Consider the following 25179-nt stretch of genomic DNA (forward strand, 5'->3'; position numbering starts at 1 on the left):
GAACTGAATCTCTGAATTTGGCCCCAAAGGCACTGAGCAGACTGAGTTAAGTCTCTCTGACCGGACCAGCGGAGCAGAAAACCAGAATAAGCATTTCAACCATTTTTCAAGCTGACTATGATTACTGGTCCAGGTGATAGGTTTCAGGGGGCTTTTATATTTAATCTATGATTACAGTTAGGTCTCCATAATAATCAACTTAATTCTACTATTATGTAAATCATTGCCTCACAGAGAGATACCCTGGTGGAGAAAGAAGACAGACTGCAAAGCAAGACCATTCAGGAAATGGAGTGCTTTGGATAAATTAATGTCTTATTTAAAAAAAAAAAGAAAGAAAAAAGAATCCCTTTGTTTCAAGCCTGAGTTCAGCACCTTGCAAGAGATCGATGACACCAGGCTAATGACCCAGGAACATGCGGCGTCTCAGGCAGCCCCCCAACACCCACTCCTTTTACAAGCCACAGAAGGGACTGGGGCAGCTCTCCGTGTGTAGGAAACGAGGTCACACCATGGAGACTGCCATTAAAAAGAAACATGAAGGACACCTGGGCGGCTCAGGTGGTTAAGCGTCTTCTGGCCTTCGGCTCAGGTCATGATCCCTGGATCCTGGGATCAAGTCCCGCGTGCAGCTCTCTACTCGGCACGAGGTCTGCTTCTCCCTCTGCCCCTCCCCCCACTTGTGCTCTCTGTCTCTCTCAGATAAAAAGTAAGATCTTTTTTACAAAGTAACATGAAAAAGACCAATTTTGTTGTTTTGTTTTCTCCTAATAATGAAACATCGAAGAAGTTGAAAGTTCAAGTTAGCTGCAAGTTTACCAAATATTTACCCCGGGGCAGAAGACACTTTAAGGCACACTAATAGCAGCACAAAAGTACTTGAACAAAGGCCCTCGTTCACAAAAATAACTTAGGGATAAGGGGAAATGACTATAAATAATAGTAATGCTCCCATGAAAAGTCTGTTTATTTTATTATAATATTCCCATTAAAAACACGAAACATTATTTTCAACATGCTGAACAGACCTTACTCCTTGCGTTAAGTTATGTGAAACCAGCGGCAGGACAGGAAGAAAACCATGTAGCCCTACTAGCTATCTAGCTGTTCTACGTTTCGGATGATTTTAATGCAATCTTACAGCTCACCCTTTAAGACTGATGTGTCTCATCAGCAGCTGAAGTAGACTATAGACTTATGAACTATAAGGTGTTTGGACTATCATTTCTTTTTTAATCTGGAATTTCCCCTCCTTACAAGTTAAAACTCATGTCAAAATCCAATTTAATTTTATCAATAAATGGCAGTCTGTCACAGTTCAGGGAGGGGTCATTGTATTTTTTTTTCCAGAAAAATGAGGTTTTCTGGTGGACAGTACATAATCTCAGTCCATCAGTTCACTGATCGCTCCACAGACAGTGTGTGAGCACCTGCTGCCTGGGAGGCCTCTGCCCGACGCCACGTTGCACCTGCGGCCAACCCCGTTCCTTTCCCACGTCTCCACGTATAGATGCGGAAACGCAGGCTTTACTCATCTCCTTTTTACAAAAGACTTCTCATCAGAGAGTCGATTCAATACAATTCGCTTCGGTTTTTGGTCTACATAAAGTCACTACCAAATAGACCGAGGATGGATTCTCATACACCCTATTTTCACGAATCTACCCTGTAAACACGGATTAGAATAGTAGCACTTCAAGGGACCATTACTTTCACAGACAGATTAAAAGGAAGCTTCACATCCTTGCCTTTTTGGGCACAGTTTCTTAAAAGCCACCTGTCAAGGCATGAAAGCACCTCCAGGTTCTGACAAATACTGTGCCCATTACCTAAACAATCCTGGAGGACACTGCCAAGTTGTAGGGGAGAAGGTCAGTATTTTTGCACCCTTGTCTTACACGCTCCTTTGAAAGCCTCCAGAATTTCCCATCCCGTTTATCTACCTCGCTCAACTAGGGAGAGAATAGAAGTGTGACTCCCTACAGGCCGTTTAATTTACTTTGGGACAAAATTAGGACATTCTTTATCCTATATGCAGGCTGCACCCTTCTGAGGATATGAATCCTACCTTCATAGATAGTACTTTTAAGCAAATTACTCTAATAATGATAATCACCTCCTATTCCCTCTTGTGCCCTAGAAAGGGTTTTTTTTTCTCTCTTTGCTAAAACTAAAATGACATTTCTCCATAACCAACTCATTCATTTTTACTCACTTCCCTTTTCCCTTCCTTGAGAAGAAGTTGTACACGTGAGTCAATTAACCTGGTTGCATGTGGCTGCGGCTGGAGAAACACAGCAGTTTTACTTCACAATGTCTTTTAAGTTATCCACGAACAGACAAGACTTCCCGTCTCAGTTAAGCTGAGCACTCAACAAAAACTTACATCTTTTCCCAGTACTCTGAGTTCAAACTGTGTCTCCTTGAAGTGAACCTTTGTAATCCTCGGCCTAAAAAACAAAGCAGACAGTGGTGGTGGTATAGTTTGTAAGAATTAATCCTTCAGCCATTCAGAGAAGTTTCCAGTGGGAAAAGACTGGCTTATAGCAGCTCCTTTCTATACTGCTACAGTCCCTGTTGAGAGTTCCCTACAGGTCATTTCCTCTGGATCTCTTCCTGAACAAAACTCCACTCTCATTCTCCTGTGCTTCTCCAGCAGACACAGACCAGCTTGGAGCAGACCCTCGGCCAGTGCTGCCTTCCCAGACACAGCCAGGGCTACAGTCTTTCTCAACTCCTCTCCCACTGAGCATTAGAACTCAGAGGAGTCCTGGGCCCACAGCCCACCAGCACACTGGAATGGGTAGGAAACCCTAGTACACACAATTTGCATGGACAAGAGAGTCCAGAATCACAGTACCTAAAATTTACAAAGAAAATACATACTAAGATGCACGGGGAGAAAACATATACCCAGTTTCACTCATTTATTTATCAACCACTGGAAATGTACCTGTTTTCTTTTCACTGACAAAGCAGCCCCATAAGCCGAGCACATACAGTGTATAATTTTAACACCAACTCTGCCCTCGAGTTATACTTACCAGAAATACTTCCCCACTTGTTTTTTATTCTTGTAGACAACAACACCAACTGGAGTTAATCCTAAGAAATACTCAGATTTGTTTTCTCCCTGCAAAAATAAGCATATACCTACAACTATGAATTTATTCATGTCAAAGCCCTTTGTCAAACTGTAGTTGGCCATACAAACATGAAATGTTGCATTAATACTGGGGCTAGTTTTCAAAAACATCAGCATAGAGAGCTAGTGAGCTATGATAGTATGATTCGTTTTTTTTCAAATTTTTACTGAGAAGTTTTCTTACTGTATTCATACTTGTAACTGCAGTTCATCCAAAGAACCTGGGCTACGAATCAGACCACTGACCAACTCAGCCCACACGGCATCGACAGGGTCGTTCACCCGCTGCTGCACTTGAGCTAGCATCACCCGTGCAGCTCGCTCTGCTCGTGCCCAGGTGCTACCAAAACCAGCTAAATCAGAATCTGTACTGAAGGGGCCCAGGTGTCCAAAACACAGAAATACTCCAGGTGATCTCCTGTGCAGCCAAGGATTGAGAACCCCTGGCTTCTATCGAGAGTTCCTTCCCAAGGTTCATCTTGATCTTATTCTCGGTCGTAGATAATCAGGAAGCCGGGTTTACACCACCACACTTCCCCAGGAAGTTCAGGCAGCTGCCTTCAGGCACACATTTGGACTTTCTGACGTTTCTATCATGTTTCTTCCTATTTCCATTTGTGACTTTAAGACTACTCAAAAAGGTTAAAAATACCATCTTTTCTGGTAAAGACTGAAGACCCCTTAATTTCCAGGCAATGATAAATCCTAATTAAGAAAATGAGATTCTGAAATGAAAAAGTCACAAACAAAGTGGGTATGAAGGACAGACACATGTCTGTACGAATTTTATTTCTGCTCTAAGGTCAAATCACAGCCTGCAAAATCATATTCCCAAGGAACATAAGACAACTGATGTGTTTTGGGAGAACACCAGCTGTTGCCCACTTTCAGTTCTAAAAATTCAATCTTAAAGGAATGTATCCAAGATTCTAATGAATCCAGTTCATTTGTTATACATTCCTACCATCCACAAAAGTGTTTGTAATTAGGGTAAACATTACACAAATGCAGATGCATTTTGCAGAAGATTCTCTCTTTACACATTTCCTATAAAACGCGTTCCCTTAAAAAACTAAAAGCCTGACAAGGTTAATGTGGCTAGAAAGGAAAACAGTAACTATTCCACAGAGTTTTAGAGGTGTTCTCACATGACAGTAATATAGAGCATTTAATGATGTCATGAGACTGGAAGCTAAAATATCCGGGAACCACTACTTCCCCCTAAAACACGTACCTATTGCCACACTAACAGTACACCCAGGGATGCTTCCGACTCTTTACGAAATAGTGAGATGATTTCTTGTTTTAGGGAACTCTGCTGTGCAAAAGACATACTGAGAAATGAATACATGAATGAGTTATTTGCATTACTGTAAGTTTTATCAGGGCTCCTTAAAAATCACATTCCATAATTTAATTGACATTGTCTATATACCATCTTGAGCAATTGCTTTTGTGTGAAGAACAAGGCACCCGGCTCATTCTCTCAAATCATCGAATTTGACTACTGCTAACTAAACTCTTATAAAATGAAAGGCAATGATATTTCAACCTCACTGGCAAAGAATTATCAATTGAGAGAAGTGGCTTCAAGGTGAAGACATGGACCCAGAACACTTAACACGGATTCGGTGTAACTGTTCACTGACTGTATTCAGCGAGCTTTCATTCATCAGCTACTAAAGAAGAATCCCTGTGAAAATACTTCTATTAGTGCAGTGGCAATAACTGTAGTAGGCAGTGCCCCTAATATCTAAGAGCCTGCATGTCCCACACGGAACCACCAACAGCCGCACCTGTGCTGGTGCCCAAAGCCCACTTTTCTGGAAAGTGATTTCATGAATGTTTTTCAGCCATAAAATCTCTTTTTGGAAAATCCTCCTGTTTTCTGTCTAATACGATCAATTATAGACCAGTTTTAAATGGTTTTGACGTTTAGCTAAGCCCTATGGAGCTGTTATCCAGATTGTGTTTTCAAGCCCAGTTAATTGTTTTCTACACATGGAAACATAATCACAGACTTTTAAGCAAAACTCATTAGGGTTGAATCCGTGCAAGAGATTCTTTGTGTTCGAAAAACACAGATGAAAAAGTATCATCTGCTTGCTAAACAACAGGACTGCGGCTTTCCTCTGGGAGTTTTGGTGACTTTTTAAGAAAAATGTCATCAGCTTAAAATATCATGTGTTAATTAAATGTTACTCACATAGACAGGATGGAGGTCCACGCCATACATCTCCAGCGATTTGGCAGTCCTCAAGTAATTCAGCTCTGCCTCAGAAGGAGCCTGACCCCTACACCAAGCATAAAAACAAAAAGCCTCACTTTACTAATAGCTACTGCACTTGTAGGGACTGTAAGCCATCTTCACTCTATTCACTGGGAAAACAAATAAGCCTTTGTGCTAATGCAAACTTAAGTCTTTGTATTTCAAGAAGTCCTTTGCCTTCATGGTGACAAAATGTTACACTCTGAGCTGATACTTGAATTAAGCTAATTTCATTTACCAAATCTGTTTTTGCTCAGTATAGCCAATCCCAATGTCTCAGCATATATCAAAAGTTCTGTTTCAGAAACCCCTAGAGATTGAGAATATAAGCACTCGAATTAAAAAGTACATCCTTGGGGGCGCCTGGGTGGCTCAGTCGTTAAGCGTCTGCGTCTGCCTTCGGCTCCTGGAGTTCTGGGATCGAGCCCCACATCAGGCTCCTCTGCTGTGAGCCTGCTTCTTCCTCTCCCACTCCCCCTGCTTGTGTTCCCTCTCTCACTGGCTGTCTCTGTCAACTAAATAAATAAAATCTTTAAAATAAATAAATAAATAAATAAAATAAAAAGTACATCCTTTACAAAGTGTACCATGTCTCCACATACCAGCAGCTCTCCATCAGGAGAAAAAGAAGTCAGAGTAGTAGCGGGTAGGGAGAAGAGAAGGGGCTCCCCGACACCTAGCTGCGGTCTCAAGAGTATCTCCTGAGCACATATATAGTTTGAAAATATGTTAATATTTCTAAATAATAAAAATACTTATTATTTTCTTAATACAAAGTATAGAAATCATCCCAAAATCTTCATGGTGATAATATTCATAAATGGTATTCATTCCTAACAAGTGTGAGCATCTGCCAGGACTCTCCATGGATGAGTGGGACTGTGTGTGTGTGTGTGTGTGCGTGTGCATGTGTGCGTGTGTGTGCAACAGAGAAAGATAGAAATTTTTTATTTGTTAATAAAAAGAGCTATGAATTTCTTTTAACTACTAAATCCTACTTTGATGCATCCCATGTTTCCACCATCATACCCTGGAAAACCCAGCACTATACCCTAATTTTGAAATCTATGAAGCGTGTTCATTACAAATTAGACACAAGAAAGTTACCAAATCTTGATCAAGCTTTATTCTCTTTGAAATAATAGTCACACTGTCAACACCATCATGTAAAACATGTAGGCCCTTTACCCAAAGCTCCTTGATAATTTCAAAAATGTAACTGTACTCTGAAACTCCTAGAATTAGTATTCTCCGAATATACCAAACATACTGCCCTTCGTAATGGTATAACAGGCACTCTCTAAGCATCCAGTTCAGCGAAACCTTAAAAGAAAGGACTCTATACTCAGGCCGGAGAGCGTTCTGGTGCATGCTAATACAAGGTGGGAAGCCTGGCTCCTCTGGTTGCAATTCAGCAACTGACTTCTGCTACTCGCTGGAACAGATCCTTTAGGCAAACATTTTTTGTTGACCAGATTAATTCTACATTTTTTTTCCTTAACTATAATAGATCTGAAACCAAGCAAATTCAAGAGCGAATGTTACATAAGAGTCAATAAAGCAAAGTTAATCAGTATAGAGGATTTAACCAAAATAACTATAATTAAATTATAACTTCAGTGCTGCAGGCCATTAATTGAAAATCCTACTAGGGGAGTGTGTCTATTCTCAGAAGTGCATGTGGTGTTAACATAATATCCTCCAAGGCTCCACACTGGTGTCATCATGATTTTCACATTCATTGCTATAGACTGAACAGGGCTGTGCTTATAACTGTGAAGAATTTACGTACTTAAGACAGACCAAATACAGACTACATTAAGGCTTTTGTGGTTATAAAATATATTTATAGCTAGAAGAATAAATTTCATAAGGTACTGGTGACTGAAAAAATAGAAAACTGCAAAATACAATATATACAGAATGATTTCACTTCCATAAAATCATACATACATAAATCTACACAAAATAAATTTTCTCTTTGGGAATTTATGCATAGAGAGGGGTCCAAAAGGCCGTTAATCAAAAATATATTGACTGTAGGTATTGGGATTTATTCTCTCCTTTACATTTTTTAAATTGTTTGGGTTTTCTATGAGCATTTTAGTGTTATAAGCAGAAAAAAACTTAAAAAAATACTAGAATGTTCAAGGCACAGGTGAAGAATTTATCATTCTAGAAACTTTTCTTAGGACTGCCAATAGCATAAGATGATAGTTGATAGATGATGCAACATAAGACATGATTTTTTCTTCTAGCTTTGAGATACAATTGACATACAACATTGTGTAATTTTAAGGTATACGATATGTTGATTTGATACACTTCTATATTGCTAAATGACTACCACCATAGGGTTAGCTAACACCTTCATGCTGTCACATAATTACCATTTCTTTTTTGTGGTCAGATCATTTAAGATCTACTCTCTTAACAACTCTCAAGTATATTGATGGTCCTTGAGGGCATTACCGTAAGTGAAATAAGACAGAGATACACAAACACTATGATATCACTTGAGGTGAAACCTAAAAAAGCCAACTTCATAAGAACAGAGACACAGAATGGTGGTTAGCAGGGACTTGGGGGGATGGGTTACCAGGGAGATGTTGGTTAAACAGTATAAACTTAAATACAATGAAGTTTTGGGGATCTTGTTGATCCCCAATTCACATGTTGATTATAGCTAAAAAAAAGTGATTCTTACATTAAAGTTTTATGAATCCTTTCTATGGCTTCTTCAAGTTCTTCCTTCTGATCAGGAACAAACCGGTACTCTGACACATAGCCTGTAGTATGCTTATATGGGTCATAATCTCCGAGCTCAGCTACAAAAGAAATTGCATTTTTTTGCATTTTAGAAAACTATTCCTAAAAATATTTTAAAATACTCCTATCATGACAAAACATTTTCTTCAAAGCCTTATTAATAAATTCATACATAACTAATTTTAGTAAAAAATTCTGATAAGCATATATGAATGGTATAAATAAAATTTTGTCTTAAAAACATAAGTTCTATATTTTTCCTTTCTGAAAGACTATAACTATCATCATTTTCATTTCAATTATTTTTACCAGACTGTATGAAATAACATGTTGTAAACAGAATTTAGAGTACATATATTAGAAATGCTAGAGGCAAAAACAACCAGGATGCCAACATATCCTCTCAGAAAATGACACCAAGAGATAGAGCATATAATTCAAAATCTATTTGCCCCAAACAGTGGTCATGGATATTTAACAAAATGCTGTACATTGGTTTACACAAAAAAAAAGCAAAATGAAACCAGAAAGCTCATTATATTATATTTATTAAAATTTTCCTCCCTATGTTAATCCACCTTCCAAGTCCAACCCAGTTCATCTATGTGACATTCTTCCCAGGTACCTTTTCTAGACTACTTCCGGTCTGCGAGTGCCACAAAGGCAAGGAGCATACTGTCTCACTGCCCCCATACCGAGCTTGATTTCTAGAAAGGGCTCAATATTTATGAGTGGGAACATCCTCAGCCTCCAAAATGACAATGCAACCTGGAGCTGCCCCACAAGGTTGCCATATTGATGCCAACAGATGAAGCGCCAAAGGGCCACCCCTGAACTGGCATTGTCATCTGACCACGTGGAATGTCCACAACAGCTGGCTGAGAGCAATGTGATCTCCGAGACATAACAGCTTGGGGGGATCAACAAACTAGGTGGGATGTAGAATGGAAGGGATTTTCAGACCTTCCACTTAATCAAGGATCAATGCCACTCCTGTGACTAAAACCCCAACGTGACCTATTACACAGGATAGGTAACTGGTTTCACTTTTACGTCTTCTGAAAAGACACAGATTAAAACTGGAATTCTGACTAAAATTTTTTTAGGAAAATGTCATTTGATAAGAAGAATTTTAGTACATAAACTTGCTTAAAAAGAAAAATTCGTTTTTTTCTCAGTTAGCTGAAGCGGAACGTACACTGGATGGCATATGCTCCCAGCTGAGCAGCAATGTTGACAGGGCAGGGCAGCCGGCCCTGAAGGACATCTTGCTTCACCTGCAAGAAAAACTGGTATCTACAGGAGAAAGGGAAAAAAAGAGATTAATGGTATCTTACACTACCCAGACTCTGATAATCACGGCAACAATCAATCACCTTTAATGAAAATAAAGCCACTTCTGTCCATTAGTGAGCGAGCTGCTGGGTGAACAGGAACTATTTAAACACAATCTACATAAGCAACATAGGGTCGTGGCTAAAAAGTGCAGGCTCTCAAGTTAGACTGGCTGGACTGCCTCCCAGCTCTGGTACTCACCTGGGCAGCTGCTGACCCTCTCCCACAGCCCATCTCCTCACCTGCAGAACTGGGACAGGGAAGTGTCTGGTTAATGTGGACGATACTATTTATAAAGCTCTTCTCCAGATTCTCATTACTGCCACTGTCACAACGACTATGACATGGCCTTACTGGGAGGAACAAATCTTAAGGACCTAACCCATATGATGTGTTACCTACAGGGTCTAAAATCATGGATACAGGACAGAAAGGTCATCATAGCACAATTCCATCAATTCTCATGCCCATTATCCATGGCTTTGCTCATTCCATTTGCTGGAAAAAAAAACCCTCTTATAACAGCGCCATCCACTGCTCTAAACATCGTAAATATAATAACTCATTCCAAGTGTTTTACAGGCAATAACTTACGTAAGACTTTAAAATAAGGTCAGTACTATTATCATCTCCATTTTGCAGAATGAAGACTCTAACAGACACAAAGAGATGAAGTAACTTGTCCAAGATGTCACAACTAGTTAAGCAGCAGAGCCAGAACTGGAACAGAGGCAGTCTGACCCTAGAACCTCTTAATCAGGATGCCATGTAACTTGGGCTAGCTTCCCCTCCCCTGCCCCCATTCAGTCTTTCAGCCTGGGCCGGAGGTTTATGAACCAACACAGTGAACCATCAACACGGTCCTCGGCTGCCATCACCTATACACACACACACACACACACACACACACGCACACACACACACGCATGCACCAGGCTGTCATTGTGGTTTCTCTTTCTTTGGAAGCCAACTCTTGATGTCACTGGGAAGGGCAGAAAAAGGGCAAAGGAAATGAATTATAAAAATCAGCTTTAATAAGCTTCTCTTCTCTAAATGCTTACAACCAAAGCCCATAGTAAGAAAAACCAAATGTTATATGCTACTTATTATTATTTCTAGAAGACTGATACCAAGTTTGATTATATCCACAAGCTTAAGAGATAATCTAGGCAACACACTGTTTCCCCACTGCCCATTTCAGTAAATAGCAACAGTCTCCAGATATCCAAGTGAGAGAAACCTACCAATAATGTGTAACCCCCGGCCCCCACATCCAATCACTGCATCTGTTATCTTTTGGAATCCGCACACTGCTCTCCATCTCCTAGCCCAGCTCACTAGCCCTGGATTTCTAAAACCTCCAGTGTTCTCCCATCATTCATACTTATCTCCCTTCCAAACAACCTTCCCAAGCAGTAAATGAAATCCTAAAGAGAAACACAGGATCATGTCACTCCTTTGACAAACAGACAAAACCTTAAAAAACTTCACTTTACTTTCAGAATAAAGTTCAGATCCCTAAGAGAGCTTGTGGTGTGTGCAGCTCGGTCATGGAGCGGCTTCCCTGGCCTCCTCTGCAAATGGGCTCCATGGCCTAGAGCCACCTGCGCAGAGGCCCTCGAGGGGTCACCTTCCAGGTTTCCTCCAACCCACAAGTAACAGCACGGCAGCCTCCCCTCCAGCGGCTTGCTCGCGGCCACCTGCAACTATTACCAGCTCCGCTTTCCACTTCCAGTTAACAGCTCCTGCAAAGTTCAGGGCATCCTGGGAAATCCACCCCTCACCACCCTGGTCTCCCCCACGCCGACCGGGGTCGCCGGTGGACAAGCTACTTTTAAGGGGAGTCCACTCTCCCGTTCATGGCTACACCACTGGAGTCCCCGGAACACTCGGAATCTCCCCCAAGCCTTTAGTGGCACGCTCATCTGTGACTTGGCTCTGGAAGCTGTGAGGAAGCAGCCTAGTGACCAGCCTGGGAAAGCCAACCCCGGGCCCCAGCGCTGAGTGGCCACCACCAGCCCCCAGTCTTCAGGAGACGCTAAGCGCATCAGAGATCCTCCCTTCCTTCCCTGTAGACTAGGCTGCAGCAAGCAGGAGCTGGGTTTTTCTGTAGCAAAGCACCAAAAAGTAAGTTGAAAGAACCCCAGATCACACTCAAGCCTTCCTGACACCCTGTAAACGTGTGCCTTGCACCAAGTGTAAAATAAACTCCAAAAATTGGGGGGGGGGCAGGAGAAAGAAAGAAAAGAAAAAGAAGAAGCTTGTAAGACTTTTTACTTCCTGAGCCCAATCTCTTGCCATTAACCAATGACTACTCCCACGACCTAACTTGCATTTACTCTTCTAGCCCTACTTAACATGCCCCAAATGTTCATCTTGGATATCAAATCCACTTTTTTATAATCATCTGTCCTCCTCTTGAAGAGTAGAGTAAAGCATTATCGGCAGAATGTAAATGCAAAAGCTTATAAACTGAAGAGACATTTTGCTAGAATTACTACTGCTTGTTGGAAACTTATATTTAGCTACACTCTCTTTCTCTATTGTTAAGTTGGAATTTCTTTTCCTGAAGTGTATTTTTTTTTTTTAGGAAATGGGTCACAGATGCATATTTGTCTTGCTCTATTAAGACTTTTATAACATCTGACTGAACAGTCAAATCGCTTGCCAAATACAGAAACAGAGAGACCTGATCCCACAAGAGTTTGCTTCAAAGGCAAAGGCAAAGAAAAACAGAGGGAGAAGAAAAAACAAAGACAAGCTGAAACAAAGAGAAAGACAAACAGATACAAAGAAACAGGGACCCTATCCCATCAGGGATTGTAGTCTCAGTATATAGGTCCGGCACATAGTAAATGCTCAATAAATAGTTGTTGAATTGGATGGATATATAAATGAGCAGGGAGACAGATGGCTGAAATGGAAAAAACTGAACATTCTTTGCTGTCTTTGAGAAATTCACAAAGAAAAAGAAAAAAGGAATCTGTTCAAACTTCCCTGGACAGCCTGCCTTTTAAAGATACCAAAGATCTTTAAGTCTCTGCATTTAAAAAAAAAAAAAATCCACTAAAATCAAGACAAGTAGACTATTTTTAGTTAAGAATTTGATTAATCTTTATCACAAGCATATTCGTTTTTTTTATATGACAAATTTATGATACAATAAAATCATATTTTCATATACTAAACAAATACTTTATCATTATGTTAGGGCTTATTTTTAACTGTATATAACTTATTTTGTCCATTTTACGGGACTTAGGGCAAAATTTAGTATTTTATTTAAATCACAGATTTAGAGTTGTTGAGTCTTTCCCTCAGTCATTCTGATTAAGGCTATGATTGGATGCTTGAGCCCTTGTTTATCTCTGGTTTTACTTAGGGGGAACCTACATCCCAGTTTGCCTAGGACGGTTCTTGCTTATGACTATTACACATGCCTAAGTATTAACAACTCTCCTCGTCATTCTCCAAAGTGTCAGGGTTTGGACGATCAATTATAGTGTGACCCTGGTTATATTGCAACCCTACTGGAGGAAAAGGAAATGCTCATTTATCTGATGTTCACCGAAAAGAGCTGACTTGACACCAAGAATGAAGAAGCTGTTGAGCATCCCTAACAATTTAACAAGTATCAGAGGCAAGACGAGTGGCAAAGGAGGTCTGCTGAGAGACGGGGCAGAGAGACCCCGTTCTTTCCAGAGCCCAAACAGAAGGTTCTCTGAGATTCCGGGGCCAGAGACTCGCTGATGCCAACACACCTGAAATGTACCTTCCAGTGCCCTGAGCCCCTGGTGAGGAAACTGCGCAATGTGGGGACAAGCAGAAGTTGGACTTTACTGCTCGCTGAATCTGACAGTGGAGAAGCTAAGAGGAGAGTAGCTGCCTACACAGAAGGCGGGACTGTTTTCTGCCTCCTACCCAGAGGGAACCTCGCATGTGATAGGAGCCCAATCATTTTAGAGAAAGCTTCAATGTGAGGGACAGAGGGAAATGGTGTGTACAGCTTAAGGAGAAAAACAGTAGAGCAAGCACACACTAATTCTCAAGAAAACATGACAAAAACAGGAATAACACTTTCTCCTGAAAAGCTTAAAACGAATTATTAAAATACAGGAATAGCAATAATATCAGCTTACATCTGTATAGTCCTTTAAAGTTCCCAAATTTCTCTTGCATCTATCCTGGAATGTGACCCTTGTCTCAACTCTATTGTACTGAGAGCCACTATCTTCACTTACAGAAGGAGAGAGGGGACTCCGGAAGTAAACACGTAACTGCAGGTCACTCAGCTGGTAAAGAAGCTAAAACGAGCTAATCTTCACAAAGTGAAAAACAGGGGTTAACTTATTAAAATAATAAGATTAAAAAAATAATTGATAAGCTTAAGGTCAGTCACCCCCCAAAATACTGTAAAACATGACAAAACAAAATAAAAAGCAAATACCTATTTTTAGAAACTAAGAAGTACCCATTATGAACAAGCCATTTGGAATATTCTTTTTTGGAAAGTGTTCTTAGATCCTTCAAAGTTCAGAAAGATTTCAATGACATCACAGATAGGACAGTGTCCACAGAATGGGCAGTCTCTCTGTCCTCTCTTTCTGGAGGACTGAAACCCTCCCTTTGGTCACCTTAGTACTCCAAGCACTGGAGCACAATGCTCGAGGTAGTTATTAAATGAAGGTAGGTGAGTGAGTGAATTCTCACTCAAGAAAGTAGGCAAATTCAAGAAATGCAGGCAAGAGGACAGTTGTAGGAGAATTTATAATTAAATGAACAACTACACCCAAAAAGTTGTGATTCGTAGATTGACTTTAAACTAGAAGACCCATCTCAGGGCTCCAAGCTGGTCTTTTCCTCCCTATTTTTGAATTAATAACTTGAAAACATTAAATACTTATTAATTTTACTTTACATACTCCTACCATCTACTGACACTTATATTTTCATGTTACAGTCAGTACTTGGCATGTATTATCTTATATATTTCTCTCATCATCTTTTTTTCCCCCTTGCCCTCATCATCTTTGTGGAAAAAAATAATTAACTTCTTTTTATAAATGAGAAAACTGAGACTTTAAAAGTTTACATAGTTTTTTCAAATTTACACACCTAGTGAGTGCTCGAGCAAGGACACAAACAGCCTGACTCTAAAGTCTGTCTTTTTTTTTTTTTTTTTAAGATTTATTTATTTATTCCAGAGAGAGAGAGGGAAAGAGAGTGAACAGGAGAAGGAGCAGAGGGAGAGGGAGAGACTTCCTGGTGAGTAGGGAGTCCAACACAGGGCTCAATCCCAGGATCCTGAGATCATGACCTGAGCCAAAATCAAGAGTGGGATGCTTAACCGACTGAGCCACGCAGGCACCCTTCTGAAGCCTGTCTTCTTAACCAATATGTGTGCCACGCTTATCAAGTGTGCAGAGGATACAGAGCTACAAGTGACCCAGAATATGTGGAAGCCTGTTGTAACATTTTGAATCAGAACTAAAAATAAGTTTAACAGATACTACGAGGACACAGATTATTTAAAGGGCTGGCAAAGAGAAGACACATTAGATTTATTCTGCACAGACCCAGAAAGAAAATCTGGTACTGAGGAGAGAAGCTGCAGGGATTTCTCATTGAATTTCCTATCGTTTTGCCAGGCAGTATGGTTTCCTATCTTAAAAATGTTTACAAAGAAGCTGGCTGAAACATCAGGAATGTTCTATAAAAGGTACAGGTCAGGATACATGAATCCTAAAGGAGGAATTCTCCTCACACTCTCCCAATCTTGTTTATTTCAGACAACTTTTTAGAGCACTTAGTGACTACTCCAAGTTGATATGATTGTATTCACTTCCATTTTTTCATGGTCTGGAACCTTATTTTCCTGTGTATCGCATTCACCTCTAGTATTTTTTCCTAAATACAACACCCTTCTGGAATCCTGCATCCGGTATGATTATATACATACTTGAGAAGATGCACGGCTACCGTATCTGTAATTTAAAAAAAGGAAACAAACTAGAGAGCCATCCCCGAGGGCATGGTTAAATAAATTATGGAATACTACACAGGAGTAAAACAGGTGGGTTAGATGGTGAAAGAGTCTGCACAATACGTATGAAACAGTATGATTATCAAAAAACTACATATATGGAAGAACAGACATAAGCATGTTTACCATAGCATTACGTTTCATATAAAAACTTATGAACCACCCAAGAGCCAATACTGTGTAGGACAGAACAATTTTCCAAAGAACTGAAGCAAGATAAACGTTCAACTTGCAAATGCTGGCCTAAATATACTTTTCCTTTAAGAGCATATATTGGGAGATTTGGGGTTTTGGTTTTAGTTTCTGCTGTTGCCAAAATTATCTCATGTAATTGGCTCCCTTTCTAAGGTTCATTATGCCTACCCATTTAAATTAACATATTCATGCAAATTAATGACTTTATCTTCAGGACACACTAAAAATAAGTATTTAGTGATATCATATTGAATGCGTATTTAACTTACCTAAATTCAACTGTATGTTTTGGGCAACAAAAATAAATTATTATAGATCATGGCCACTAGCTGGAAGTCAACAATGTAATCTAGTTCTTAACTACACGATCTGGTCTAATATTTGAGGAAAAGCAGGTTACAATGAACATGCTGTGAGGCTGTACATCACACACAAATCTACGTATTCTGTTAGCGAGCTGGTCGTGGATTCTGAAGGGAAAATTCTGTTCATTAATATTTGGTGAACAGATTTAAAATAATGCATTATAAAACACTCTGGAAAACAGTGTGGAGGTCCCTTGAAAAGTTAAAAATTGAACTTACTGGCTATTTACCCCAAAGATACAGACGTAGTTAAGAGAAGGGCCATATGCACCCCAATGTTCATANCCTATGACCCAGTCATTGCACTACTGGCTATTTACCCCAAAGATACAGACGTAGTTAAGAGAAGGGCCATATGCACCCCAATGTTCATAGCAGCATTGTCCACAATAGCTAAATCGTGGAAGGAGCCGAGATCCTTCAACAGATGACTGGATTAAGAAGCTGTGGTCCATATATACAATGGAATATTACTCAGCCATCAAAAAGAACAATTACACATTTGCAGCAACATGGACATGACCGGAGGAGATTATGCTAAGTGAAATAAGTCAAGCAGAGAAAGACAATTATCATATGATTTCTCTCATTTATGGAACATAAGAACTAGGATGATCGGTAGGAGAAGAAAGGGAAGAAGAAGGGGGGGTAAACAGAAGGGGGAATGAAGCATGAGAGACTATGGACTCTGGGAAACAAACTGAGGGCTTCGGGGGGTTGGAGGTAATGGTACAGACTGGTGACGGGTATTGAGGAGGGCACATATTACATGGTGCACTGGCTGTTATATGCAAGTAATGAATCATGGAACTTTACATCAAAAACTGGGGATGTACCGTACGGTGACTAACATAATAAAAATATATTATTATTAAAAGATATTAAAAAAATAAAACACTCATTTCCCACCCTATTAACAATTAATTGAGTATCATTTGGAACCTAACCCTCATCCAAGATGTAACTGTACTGAACTGCCAGAGCAAGGAGAGGATGAAATAGTGTCAAGCACTTACTGACCCAAACACAACAGGTGACACAAGGTTAACATTGTTAGTAGTACACCCTTCGATGCTTACAAAACCTGACAGGACAGGCGTGTCTCCAATTTTACAGCTGAGGAATGTGAGGCACACAGGTTACTGACAACCTCAAAATGAAGAACTTTCCTTGTATTTTCATAAAATGTTTCCTTGCAATTTCCTAATGAGTTATAGATACGTGGGGCTTTTTTTAACCACGCGGACTCAGTTTCCCCATGAGCTCACAACTCAGAAATCCCTCAACTGAAAAGACTATTCATAAAGCTCTAATGTAAACATGACCCCTCTCCTTAACTTCTTCCCGACACAACAGCCCTTCCTCCATAGGGTGTGCTCCTGGAAAGCCTCCTGGGACAGCCTGGGAGGTCAGGAGAAAGGTGGCAATGGAAGACGTGAAGGCAGCTCAGAGGGGTTCTAAAAGTGAGGCTAATTATAGCACTCCAGAGAGGAACAGAAGGGTCCACTGAGCCTCCTCTCTCCTCACTCTTCTGTGTGCAGTCCAGAATCGAGACAAAAGAGACAAAAGAGTCGAAGGAAAAAGATCAAAGGGTAGAACAGGAACAAAACCACAGACTGCCTTAGTTATCAAAGACATGGTTTCCAATGTTTGCAATAATGCATTCGGCTTTACTTGAGCCAATGATAGGAGTTCACTGGGAAAACTGACCGCTTAGAGTTAAGTCAGGGAAAATGCTTTTGTTTGCTACCACGTGCTGTCAGGTCACAAGTTGAATTAAGTGAAAACCTAACACTACTGCCTGCTCTGTATAAGCCACTTTCAAATGTTGGCACGGACTCTTTTCACAATATAATCAATACCAATTGGGAACTGTGCCTTAAATGAAATAAAGTATTTGATGACAAAGGTGAAGGAATACATTGAAAAAGGTTGTTTTTTTTTTTTTTCTCTCCCTTATACTAAAGGCAAATATCTTTTCATTTCCTATAGAGGTAAATGAAAGCCCTGGACAACTGACATTTAAGCTATAACCAATTAAAGAGCAATAACTGCCTCTTCAAATTGGTATTTACATATGCAAACTGAGCATTAAAATATCCTTCCTCCACGCAGTTCAAACGGCTACCTTCACAGGACTACGAAGGCTGAATGCAGCCTTCACAATAATGATACAGAAATATCCCATCACAGCAGATGCAAAATCTATCATCATGTCACCCGGGCCCATGCCATTGTTCACACACATCTATGATCAGTCACTGACCTGCCTCACTCAATTCTAGCTTAAATTTAATTCCCAGTGGAGATGCATTACAAAACGAGGTAGACACCCATCTAAATGTTTGACCCCAATTTGTATTAAATAAAGCCTTTCGTATATGCTATACATGCATTGTTCAAAAGCAAAGTCAATACTATACCTGGTTATTTCTTCTTTAAGCTTACATGGATCTTCAGCATAGAATTTAATACCAAAATACAAAGTATATGGAGGTCCAGCTAAAATAAGAAATAGAAATTAAATTTCATATTATAAATTAGTCAAAGTAGAAGTGTAATACTATACAATTACTAAAAATTACACTCACCAAAAATATCTGTAAACTATATATTGGAGAAGGGGTTAATATCCAAAATATATGAGGAACTCCTACAACTCGATAGCATAAAACAAACAACCCGATTTAAAAATGGGCAAAGGACTAGAAGAGACATTTTTCCAAAGAAGACACATAAATGTCCGACGGACACATGAAAAGATACTCAATATCACTAATCATCGGGGAAATGCAAATCAAAACCGTGAGATAACACCTGACATCTTTAAGAATAGCTATTAGTAATAAGACAAAAGTGTTGGTGAGGATATGGACAAAAGGGAACCCTTGTATACGTTGTTAGGAACATAAATTGGTTCGGCCATTATGGAAAACAGTATGGAAACCCTCAAAAAATTAAAAATAGAACTACCATATGATCCAGCCATCCCGCTGCTGGATATTTATCCAAAGGATAAATCAGGATCTCAAGGATAAATCTGTACTCCCATGTTCATTGCAGCATTAATCACAATAGCCAAGATACAGAAGGAACCCAAGCATCCATCAGTGAACTAATGGAATATATGTATATATATCACATATAACTCACACAATAGAATATTATTCAGCCATAAATAAAGAAGGAAATCTTCCCATTTGAGATGACATGGATGAACCTGGAGAACGTTATGCAAAGTGAAATAATCTAGATGCACAAAAAAACACACACTGCCTGATCTCACTTATATGTGGAATCTAAAATAGTCACATACATAGATGCAGAGGGTAGAATGGTGAGGGAAGTGGGAGGGAGAATGTTAGCCAAAGGTTACAGTGTCAGTTATGCAAGATGAATGAATGAGTTCTGAGGATCTAATGTACAGCATGGTGACTATAGTTAATGATACTGTGTTGTATACTTGAAATTTGCTAAGATAGATCTTAAATCTTCTCACTCTCCACCTACACACACATACACACACACACTCAACTATGCAGAGATGACAGATGAGTTATTTAACTTGAGAGCGGTGATCTTTTCACACTGTACACATATACTGAAACATCAGCTCTGCATCTTTATATGATTTGTATATGTCAAAGGTATCTCAGTAAAGTTTTTTGTTGTTTTTTAAAAAAGGTTTACTTATTTGAGAGAGAGAGCTCATGCAGAGGGGAGAGACAGAGCGAGAGGAAGAGAGAGCCTCAAGCAGACCTCGTGCTGAGTGTGGAGCCCAAAATAGGGCTTGATCTCATGACCCCAAGATCACGACCTGAGCCGAAACCAAGAGTCTGACACTTAACCACCTGTGCCACTCAGGAACCTCCTCAATAAAGTTGTTTAAAAAATTATACTAAGAACTTTTTTTTTTTCTTAAGATTTTATTTATTTATTTGACGGAGAGACAGCCAGCGAGAGAGGGAACACAAGCAGGGGGAGTGGGAGAGGAAGAAGCAGGCTGTGATACAGTGTATCCTAGGCACTATTTGTATAATTCCTAAACTTTTCTAAGAATGTGCTCTTGTATATTTAAGAAGATATTTCTCACCTCAGTTATTTACTACATACAGAAGAACGACATTTACAAATACCAAATATATATGTAATAAAGCCTGGAATTGTACTTACATGGGGAAACCTAAAATAAGTAAACATTCATATTGTGCAAGAGGACGCAAGCCCCTTGGGCGCTAACCCCATCTATCATACTCTTACTGGAAATATTTCTATTTGAGAGGGTGCGGATCTAACCTCCACTTCTTCCAGAACCTCGGAGCAGTGTGGTAACTAGATCTTACATTGAACTTGTTTTAAAATGGATTTCTTACCTGGTATATTAATCAATGGTCATAACTTCTAATTTTTTCTTCAACAAAAGCTCCCCCCACACACACACAAAAGATGTGAAGTATATACCTCAGTTAAATATTTCCACTCACATATTGTGATCCCAAGTCTCTGATAGTGTGTAACTGACACAAAGTAACCCTCGTCTTTCTATTTTCATTTTCACTGAGTAAAAAAAGGAACAAGTTCAGAAGTTGGGGAAAGCAAATTAAGTAGAACAGGCCATAAAGCCATAATGCATTTCTAACACACAAACCACGTTATAATTTATCGTGATTATGACACACATATGCTATGTCTGTGGAACCCCGAAGCCCTGTGCCTGGCATGCAGTAGACAGGTGACACCAGGGCCCTGCCCCTCTCCCCTCAGCTGTGCCTCCCTGGACCAGGCATTCCTTAAGCTAGAGCTTTTTTAAAAACTGAATTTCAAACAACTTTGTTATAACTTATCATTAGAGTTGATTCCATACGTTTGATTTCTATGATTACTTAATCAGGGTGTTTCTATTTCTGACAAATACACATTTACCCCTGAACACAGATGTCAGGGAGGCACAGACTATTAAATATTTAGAAGAGCCAGGAAGTCCACGGTCTGCTGATCTGTCTCTCTCAATCAAGCTCTGTGTCGCTGAGCAGATGGGTGCGCCTGTGCCCGCAGCCGCGGGGCTGGGATCTAGGGGCCGGGAAGAGCACAGATGCTGTGAAGACAGTGTACAAAGGAAGAAGGCCTTGTCCGGATTCCAGAGTTGCTTTCATTCTCAGCAACGTGACAGATTACACCCTACTGACCAAGCCTAGCCATTCCAAATGGGTTTAGCGATGAGCATTAAGCAAAAGTTTGAAAAATACTCAATTAAAAACAGTCAGCTTTGGCAAATTCCCTTTAAGGACTTTTGGCCCAAATCAGTCCTCTATTTCCCACTTGCATATAAAATGGTTTGTGTTCTAAATATAAGGCATCACTACCATTTGACTACATTTAATAATGTATAAAAATATTTCATAAACATGTGATTCTGAACAATCACCTGGTAACACAGAAAAGGCAGGTCAATCTCCAAGGAGGTAAGTAATTTGCTTAAGATCACAAGGTTGAGAACCAAGTTTGCTAATACCTGGAGTTCGGTACTTTCTGGCCACCATTCCATATAGCCTCTCAGAGAAAAGAATTATACCTTCAGAGTAAGCACTTTCACCTACATCACTGTCCTACAGACCCATCTAAGGCTATGGAAACGGACATTCTCGAGCAAGGATACGTCTGATCGGATACTTTTTGGCTTCCTGTTCTGAGACACTATAAATAAATATCAGGTGCTGATAAAGCACATTCCTAAATTATTATCTTGAATGTGTATCTTTCAACAGACTCTACCTTTAATAAGTTAATCTTGTTTCACTTTAGCAAAAAAAATACAGAAGCCAAAAACCAGAAACCCTCTAGTATACCTTTTGTGAGGACAAATTTCAAGGCCTTTAATAGATAGTAAGTCCTCCATGAGCTCAAGGAGAAATAAATCAAGACCCACCTATAAGAATCCTGGTGACTGGCAAATACTCCATCATTTTTACAGATATTCTTTCTGACTAATCTGCTTGAGATGCGAGAGCCATTTTCCTTCATTAATTATCAAATTATTTCATGAGGTGAAATATAAAGATTATGTTTTCTTTAGTTACATCATCTTCCCTCAATATCATCATTTTATTCTTAGTGTACATCAAATTTTTGACAGGATGACATTTATTTAGGATTAAAAAGCAGTTTCATTATAGATTACAGATAGTTAAACAGATTATTTCATACCATATAAAGAAATAAATACTTCAAATGTGCTTAGGACCACTAATAATGCACCATAAATAAAATAATTTATATTTTTCTTCATCACTCAGATAGAAATCTCAACTTTTTAAATAAAAATCCTGTGAGTTTGTTTTAAAATAATCATTCCTGACATTTTTCTAATTTTTAAATTGGTATTTTTTTAAGTACTTGGTTCAAATGGATAGGATAGACTTACTATATTATTCTACCTGAATTTTTGGGAAAAGTACAGATTTCTAGATCCTGAGGGATGAAACTTTTTAAATTGGAGCTCCTACCATTTATATGTAGATACCTCACAGAAGTTACCTGCATTCATACCCAATTCCATGTACCCTCATCCCTCCCCCCTAAGCTTTTAGTAGGCAGCTTGCTCACTCAGGAAGAATACTAGAAATAAAGATGTACTAGAAATCAGAAGGCCAGGGCTCTGGTCATCCCTCTGCTACCAACTTCTCACCCAAGGCAAGTCATGAACCCCTTATGAATTAGAACTTAACTCCTGTGTAGGCTGAGTAGACAGCCTTAGTGATATCTAAGGTATATTCTTTGAGGGTTCTTTCTCACCCCCACAGGCCAGCCACAAACCCATTTCTGAAACCGTCACCCAGTCTTTCCAGAAGGCTGACCCCCTAGCAGCTATGTTTATGTAACTTGAAGAAGCCCAGACATAGCTGAGCAGACTGAGGTGAGCCACTGACTCACCCTGGGCTGGTCAGATCCACCCTCCTGTAGAACTGGGGCCTCCCGCTCAGAGACCGCCAGTCAACCTCTGCTTGTGGCTAGAGGTTTCCCCACAGACATGGATAAACAGAGAGAAACAAAAATGATGGTGACATTCAGAGGAACAGTATCTCTGAGTTCCTGATAGTTTTGCGGTTCCTAGTTTCCCGCTGCTTTCTGAAGCACAGCTACATTCCTGCCCGTGGGGTTTGTGAGGTGACCAATTTTACCACAGGGAATAAGCCAATAAACATGTGAAGTACAGATTCAGAATGGGGGCAATGAAGGCCCGAAGAATCTACTACGTGGTTTAATGAGTACAGAGCTTCACTTCGGGATGGTGAGAAAACTTTGGAAATAGTGGTAATAGTTGCACCATGAATGTATTTAATGCCACTCAAAAATGGTTAACATGGTACATTTTGTGTGATATATTTTATCTTATTTTTAAAAAGATAATTTTTAAAAACTACTCTTTTGCATACTTAAGGGTCGCATGCATGTGCATGCATGCATATAATTCTATAAATAAAAACCTGGGTTATGGAAATTACAGTTATAGGATATAACCTTAATTATACTCTCAGTTACCTAGTAAGACTCATATTCGTAAAACCAAAAGGGATTCCCTAAAAATAGATGGGTCCTTTCTGAAGCCATAGAAATCTTTCAGGACACAAGGGCACTCCTTATTACCGACCCAGCAAATAATAGTGTGAATGACAAAACCACTCCTTAACCCAAGAAACTCAAGCTCTTTAGAAGGTCAGATGTCTTTTTTTTTTTCCCCCCCAAATCAATGCCTCTCTGGCTTTTCTTTTTAAGGTGAAATTTTAAAGACAAGAAAATTTTTAAAATCATTGACAAGTCAAAGGCAAGCATACCCCAAGCAAAATTCAATATTAAGACCCACCACTTAGAGCCTTTATTAACAAAATTTAATCAGAGTTTAGAGGAAAGTCTGGCAATGCACAAAACACCCATTTCCATATTCTGGTACTTGAGTACTAGTACTCATCCCTGGAGTACTAAAGCGTATTTCTGCACCCAACTAATCATGGGCATTATATCATTTTCAAGGCACTTCTTAACAAAATTAACATTAAATACGTACTGTTGATCAGTTCTTTGTGTTCGGCAAGGGTTTTTGCAGGATCCAGCCAATACTGTGAGGGGGGAAGAAAGGGTAATTATAGAAATTAGTTGTTTTTCATTGGCCTTCACTTAAAGAATATTTGCAAGGTGTTATTTTAAACAGCATCTAAATAATAAATATTTAACTTATCACATGTACACAGAAAATATATGTAAGAGCTTTCTGCAGATAGAACACTAAAGGAAAAATGATGCTGATATTCAGAGAGAAGCAGAGAAGAGCAACAGTTGTTGTAGGTTCTTGGTGAAGTTCTCATACTGATTGTAAGGTCAGTAACATCGAGATGCTGATGAGCAAGAAAATGATGGCTGCATAGAGTACTCCCCACATCTGTTTCCAAAGTTCGCATCACAAGTGCCCACAGTCATTTCTCCTCCTCAAACACCCTCACCCTCATCATTTCTTATCCTATCCCTTACAGGTGGCACTGCTAGACATTAGGAAGAAAGCATATTAAGACAAACCCTCACTAAGTACCCACAAAAGGCAACTCGGTGCAGTGGCTGAGGGTCAGAGTCCCAGAGCAGACCCAGTAGGATTCAGTATTGACTGTTCCCTCGTCATCACCATGGAACTTGGAATAAATTACTGGGCTTCTCCAAACCTTCCTCATAGACTTACTATGTGGATTAATACATGAATTCCTGCAAAGTCTTTAGACTTGTCCCTGGTTCATACCACATATGCAGCACTGCTAGTGATCATTATTATTAAAGTCTGAGCGTCATTCTTATTAAACGTCTTTAGCCAGTCTAAGGTACTTGCTTATGAATTCAAGTGAATCTCTAAGGAACAGAACTTCAGACAGTAATGGAGAATTTTTGGCCCTGGGGAGAAGACTTCCTTTACATCTTACCTTTGTGAAATAAAATCACACGCACACACACGCACACACACACAAAAGGAACAGTAATCCTTCAGCCCTGTTCCTCCTTCTGGGGGAAGAGCAAGGGA

The 25179-nt window shown here is 39.6% G+C and overlaps 1 protein-coding gene across 4 annotated transcripts in view; it reads right to left on the reverse strand.

Annotated features, from left to right (window-relative positions):
- The window catches only part of EPB41L4A (erythrocyte membrane protein band 4.1 like 4A), a 237804-nt gene that overhangs the window by 88848 nt on the left and 123777 nt on the right, over positions 1-25179 (reverse strand). For all 4 annotated transcript variants that reach the window (XM_002919171.4, XM_034656612.1, XM_034656611.1 and 1 more), the window contains exons 3-9: positions 24184-24235; positions 18545-18623; positions 9382-9479; positions 8122-8242; positions 5352-5439; positions 3045-3133; positions 2387-2450 (exon numbers count right to left, since the gene is read on the reverse strand). In XM_002919171.4, coding sequence (XP_002919217.1) covers positions 2387-2450; positions 3045-3133; positions 5352-5439; positions 8122-8242; positions 9382-9479; positions 18545-18623; positions 24184-24235 — 591 coding nt within the window. The remainder of the gene's footprint in view (positions 1-2386; positions 2451-3044; positions 3134-5351; positions 5440-8121; positions 8243-9381; positions 9480-18544; positions 18624-24183; positions 24236-25179) is intronic.

Source organism: Ailuropoda melanoleuca, chromosome 3 (assembly GCF_002007445.2).
Source record: "Ailuropoda melanoleuca isolate Jingjing chromosome 3, ASM200744v2, whole genome shotgun sequence".
Classification (NCBI taxonomy): Eukaryota; Metazoa; Chordata; class Mammalia; order Carnivora; family Ursidae; genus Ailuropoda; species Ailuropoda melanoleuca.